General features: G+C 32.4%; 1 protein-coding gene across 2 annotated transcripts in view; it reads right to left on the bottom strand.

The window, feature by feature from the left end:
* Window positions 1-6,210, bottom strand: part of LOC106458727 (cardioacceleratory peptide receptor-like) — a 31,191-nt gene extending 24,981 nt beyond the window's left edge. For both annotated transcript variants that reach the window (XM_022385304.1, XM_022385307.1), the window contains exons 1-3: window positions 6,080-6,210; window positions 3,881-4,016; window positions 355-458 (exon numbers count right to left, since the gene is read on the bottom strand). In XM_022385304.1, the coding sequence (XP_022241012.1) occupies window positions 355-458; window positions 3,881-3,980 (204 nt within the window). In that variant the 5' untranslated portion in view covers window positions 3,981-4,016; window positions 6,080-6,210. The remainder of the gene's footprint in view (window positions 1-354; window positions 459-3,880; window positions 4,017-6,079) is intronic.
* Window positions 6,211-6,417: the final 207 nt, after the last annotated feature.

The following is a 6,417-nucleotide window of genomic DNA, read 5'->3' as shown; positions in this document are numbered from 1 at the left end:
ACTGACCCAACACAATGCTAAATTTTACAACAACAAAAATAATTGACACGCGATCAAAAAAGGTTGCCGACCACTGATCTACAGCTATCTACAACTATACAGATGGCGTATTTACACGCGTACTGAACTCAAAATATTAGAATAAAAAGTCTCTATATAAAGACTTTTATTCATTTTAGCAATTATTTGAAAAGTATGTATATATGCTACGAAAACAATAACAATGATATAAAATTACACCTGTTTAGAGAGAATTTTCCTAAGCCATGAGTATAAACAGGTAGTTTTGAGTTAGTTAACAAAACAGCGAAAATTATTACGTTGCGTTTTGATGTAATTAAAGATGGCGCTTACCTGGAGGTACTTGATGACCTTACATCCAATATTTCCAACATGGAACTCTATGGTTATTCTCCAAACAATATCCGTAAGCACGCTGACAAGACCCACAGTCATATCTAGTGAGTGAAAACACAAAAGACTTAAATTCCAACGAAGTTTTTCACTTAAATTTCATTGATCAGACTCCAAGTCATGAAAAATGGAGAAGAATAAAAGAAGTTACAAGAAACTAAAAATGTTTACAATACTTAGAAGAATTTCTTTCTGACATTCTTCGACTCTTCATCTGATTTGTTACATTATTCTTTGTCAAACAACCAGAATGTGAGGTGAGAGACTATCACAAACTATACCAACATGTCACAAACACACTATACTAACACTGAAAGACAAGTAGACTTACAACACTAAGGGTAAAAATTACTAAAAACGGATATAGACAAATCGCAATATGGATGAGTCTATGATATAAAACAAAGCACTGAGCTCGCAGATGAAATGCAATGGGTAAGTAATAAAAATTATATGAAAAAGCTTGGAAAAAATTTTGATCTAAAGCGACAAAACAAATGGCTACTTGTGCGATAAAATTTGGGCTGAATTTAACGCCCCTTTCTTTTTATTTTGTTCAGGATATTTCTATGTCTAATCTTTGTTTTAACAAGAAATAATGTTTATTATAACTCATTTAAAAACTTAGTGCTTTTAATGATATTGATTTTAATTGGAGGAAATTGCATTCAAACGTAGCCATCTTAGCTCGCCTTCTCCTACTGCACAAAACACCACATTAATGGCGTACTATTTATTCATCCCAACGCTTGAGAAAGGCATACTTCGTAATTACGGTTTAAATTTTGCATTATGCACTAACGTTGGTTATTCTCAAGGTTGACTTAGAAACTGTTGTTTTTGGAACTGAACGCAAAGCTCATATTTGCTTTGATAATACTCATCATATGTTTCTAAAAATATATAACATGTATGTTAAACACCTCTAAGGAAACTTTGTGAAACTAGTAATATGTTTGTGTTTGTATATTTTTTTTCCATTTCTATGTCATAAAAGACCCGTGTTGCAGGTTCTCGGCGCGAGAATTCCTTCAGGAGCTTAAGTTCAATAGTGGTTTCTCATATTACCGAAAGTTGCAAAACCAATGTAGGCTTAGAATATAATCTTAGAGCATCGTACTTTCGAGAAGTGTACATTTTAAAAGTACTTTTAAAAAGTATGACGTTCACCACATTTAGCACTTTAGAGGAAACTAAAAAATTCAGGAAACGTACAACAGCACGACTGTTTTTGTTATTGTTTTTTTGTCAGGCACGTACAATGTTCTGGCCACGTCGATGGTTTGCCTTATTATAGCGAAATGTAATTTTCTGGTCCCTCTGAAAACTGATGAATAAAAGCGGATTAACAAAAAACTAAAACATGTGAAATTTATTTTTTCCAATAGTTTATTGAAAACTAAATAAATGGCTGCACTTAAACACAGTTGTGCAACAACTAAATACAATTATATAAAACCCAATGATGTGAGCTGCATTTGTCAATTTTAATGGAAAATGCTATTTAAGAAAAACTAAGCAGATTTAGAGAACGAATAAAATCAGAGCTTACGCTTTTGTAAAATACATTACTCAGCGAACAAACATTTAAAAAACTAGTTATGCAGATATTGGAATTTGGTTTTTAAGCACGAATATGTAAAAAAATCGTATCTTTTTCTGTCTTGGTTTAAAATATATTTTCTTATAAAAAACAGCAGTAGTTATGTAATAATTATCCTATTAGATACGTGAACTGTAGGAATAGATTATATTCTTAAAAGTCCGTCGCTATTTTTGTTTTCATGAAAGTCATTCGTCTTGTGTCACAACGTATAATGTTTCGTTCTTTGAAAGGGAGATAAAGTCTAAGTAAATCAAAAGTTTTCATTTAGTTTAGACTACCACGCTCAGTATTGTAATCTTGTACTTTGATGTAAGGAAATTTATATTTATGACATAAATAAATGATGAGAATTATTCTATCAAGAAAGAGATTATACACGCAGTTGAAATAATGATATAAATCCTAAATGGTTTGAATCGAAAAAAAAATCTTAAACACTGTTAATTGTTTAATAAATCACGAAATGAAGTATATATATATGTCTGATTCATTTTAATTACATCATCAGATGAAGCTTCATAGCATCAGTAGTTGTAACATACTCTTAATATCGGTAAAAGCTGAAGAAGTAACACATACTTCAAACATTAATATATGACCATATGTGTAGGGTATCCGAAAAGTCTGGAACCAAAGACGATTTGCAGCTGTTCTTAATTTCAGACACGTGACTGATTGTGGCGCTGTATAAGCACGAGAAGGTCGAGTTAATATTACTGTGTTTCATAGAAGGTTGGTCTCAGCGGAAGGTTGCTGCCGAATTTAATGCACGCCATCCATAGAAAGAGAAAAACATCACTCGCAATGCTGTTAGGAAGTTTCTAGCTAAGTTTAAGGAGACTGGCAGTGTGGATGACACAAATATGATTCGCAGTGCTCAAAGAGAATGGAAATACCTCTCCAAATTTGTTTCAAATTACAAGGACTGCGTGTGGAACACATTCTGAAAAATTCGTTAAAGTGCTTATGATTCCAGACTTTTCAGACACTCTGTAGTTTGTAATACATGTGCATTCTGTTTTGATTTTAAAGAATAACATATTCTACATAATTTGGATAATAGTATATAAACTGACTAAAACCAGAAACTTGTCTAGTAATAGATTCATTTCGACGGGAATCGAAGTTTAATTATGAACGACGGCAGCAACAACGAACAATTGACACTTCAAGTAATGACACAACTTCACTATAATTAAGTTTGTTCTAAATATTTGTATAATATCGTTGCATTATTCTATTCGCTGTTTATTTGATTGTCTTTTAATTTATTTTATACTTTTATTCTGTATTTTAATGACTTTTTTATAGAATGTTTAAACTTAATAAAATGTATGTACCTAATAATTTAGCATGTTCAATATAGCTTGCTGAAGATGAAATATGTATATTAAGAAAGGTTCACGAATTAAATGTTTGTTATTGAACATTCACGGGTCAAATGTTTATTGTTGCTCCCGTCGTCCTGTTGTCTAGTAATATTTTAATACCTTATAAAAGTTTCATTTCTTAAAGAAATGTATATTAGACCAACAAAACATTACCACAAATGACATATCAGTAGCTATTCATTAAAGTTTGAATATCTGTAGTGTTAAGCTTTATATCCGACAAGAAGATTCCTGACGAACTTACAAGTTTGGCGTCTCTGAAAGTTTTGCGGTTATTATACCAAAATGAACTACAGGAAAGAACTGACATCAATCAGACAGTATAATAAAATTTGCTTGATGATGATCTACAGGAAAGAACTGATTTCAGACAGTATATTAAAATTTGCTTGATGATGATCTACAGGAAAGAACTGACATCAGACAGTATAATCAAAATGTGCGTGATGATGATCTGTACTATTCTTACCTGCAACAGCCAAGTGCATTATAAAGAAGTTCATCCGGGACTTTCTATTGCTAGACAACAGTAACGCCACCAAAACACAGCCATTTCCCAAAACGATCATGGCAAAGAGAATCCAAAGAAACGTCAGTTGCTCAGTCTAGAACATTCAGAAGTCGTTATAAATAACCACGTAAATCATCAACGCTAAGATATGTATGCGACACATAAATAACATTTTACTGATAATGATATAAGACAGGAAATCATTCACACTGATTGATATACTTTGACAGTATTGGTGATACACATTTGCTATGAATGCATTTTTTTTCAGGTGACATATATTATATTATTTTCGATTATATTTGATATCTTATAGCTAAAATTCATCTTAATTTTCTCCACAAGAAAACAAGCATTTTTATCGTGCGTGGTCACTAAAATATTTTAAGGAAGTAATTTGGTTATTTTCACTAACGTCCGTCAAACATGCACTACAATATCAGTATCTATAACCCAAATGTTGACGGTGGATGGTATTGGCTAGCTGCCTTCCGTCTAGTCTATCCTTTGTAAATTAAAAACGGCTAGCGCAGATAGCTCTCAGGTACTTTGTGCGAAAATTTAACAGATAAACAAACAAATAGCACAACAATATTAATGAAACGTTTGATAAAGTGAATAAGGAGGTTTTCTATATAACAAAATTAGAAATATGTTTTAATCTTAATTGAGATATCTCTCCCCCTCCCTGGTGTATCAGCGGCAAGACTGACGGCTTATAGTGATAAAATTGGGTTTCGATACCCGCCGCAAAGAAAGCACAGATAACGAATTGTGTAGCTTTGTGTTTAACAATAAACAAACGAACAAAATTATTCGAGACCGAAATGGGCTTGACCTAGTACGTAGAGTGCCTACAATTCTAAATAGGGTTACGTTTCAATTTCAGACAATTCACAACTAATAGCATGTTTTTTTATTACACGAACATAGGAATTAATGAGGTCAAAAATATTTTTCAACAAAGATAAAATTCTCAAAGACAAAAATCCGTCATTTTATGCGACGATTATTTTCTCGTACCAGGAATAATGTTTTAATTTTTCTTGTCAAGAATGATCTGCAATTTTACTAAGTCGAAAACTTTCCCATTTTGTAGGACAAACACAATGTTAGCAAATATGGCATCTTAAGAACTTATAACTGACAGTAAAGAAGAAAGTAGCAGTATGTCAACCACATTATGTCTGCTATATCCAGTGCTGACGAGGCTTCTTCAAGTATCAAGGCTCGTCAGGCCGGCTGAGATACAACAGCCATATTAATGATTGAGAAGCTATATATATTATCAACGTAATCCTCAAATATTTAAACGTAAACTTCTAGACTAAGTAATTAAGGTTTATACATTTTACATAATTTCATGTATTATTAACTAATGCTAGTAGTATCATGTACATGTATTCATTTATATAATGCAGCAAAGCTGATGGTACATAAGAACAGTCCATGTTTGTTATTTATTAGTATAAGTAAGTCATGTTCAGCATGTTATGAATAGAATACTATGCTTCAGCATATTACCAATACGATGTCTATACTATCAATGTAATGCTAGCTTCTAGCATGTTAAAAGAATTAGTGTTCAGTTTCAGTATGTCACCAGTACGATACTATATTTCCCATGTTGCCAATGTAATGCTCACTTCTAGCATGTTAAAAGAATTAGTGTTCAGTTTTAGTGTGTCATCAGTACGATACTGTATTTCGCATGTTGCCAATGTAATGAGCATTTCTAGCGTGCTAAAAATATTAGTGTTCAGTTTCAGTATGTCACCAGTACGATACTGTATTTCCCATGTTGCCAATGTAATGCTCACTTTTAGCATTTAAAAAATTAATGTTCAGTTTCAGTATGTCACCAGTACGATACTATGTCTCCCTTGTTACCAATATAATGTTCAGTTTCAACATGCTATAAACATGAAGCTTTGTTTTAGCATGTTTCAATTACAGTGCTTAGTCTCAGCATGGTACGAATATGTTTTTGTTGTTGTTTTGCAACAACACAATTTCAGTACTCGTACAATTTATACCCTCAAATAACTTAGAACTTTCAAAGTAGGATTAGAGAAGGAATCTAATAGGTGTTCTTATCTTAACCAAGCTAGCCGTGACATTATTAAACAAAGCGTATTAAAGCCAAGAAAATCTTACCTCCGAGATAAGCTAGACGAGAAATGATATATTTAATGAGAGAGACAACTTTGAACTCGGGCGAGAGTTACGAAGTAGGCATTGATAACATAAAATGCAAACAGTATCCTATATGCTACGGTATTTCCTTGGGATGAGTATAAATTATAATTTGTACTAAATTACGTGTCAGTGCTAATTCATTACGAAGAACGAAGCACGTTTCAGAACAAAAGTAATACTGATATAACACATACGCACCTATAAACCATGGGAAAATAGAGCAAAAGGAATACTGGTATAATACACACGCATCAACATACCATGGGAAAAATGACAGGTGTAGCAACAGACTTCGT

This window comes from Limulus polyphemus, unplaced genomic scaffold (assembly GCF_000517525.1).
Source record: "Limulus polyphemus unplaced genomic scaffold, Limulus_polyphemus-2.1.2 Scaffold24, whole genome shotgun sequence".
NCBI lineage: Eukaryota > Metazoa > Arthropoda > Merostomata > Xiphosura > Limulidae > Limulus > Limulus polyphemus.
Note: the sequence above shows the minus strand (reverse complement) of the source record. Positions and strands in the feature narration are given on the sequence as shown.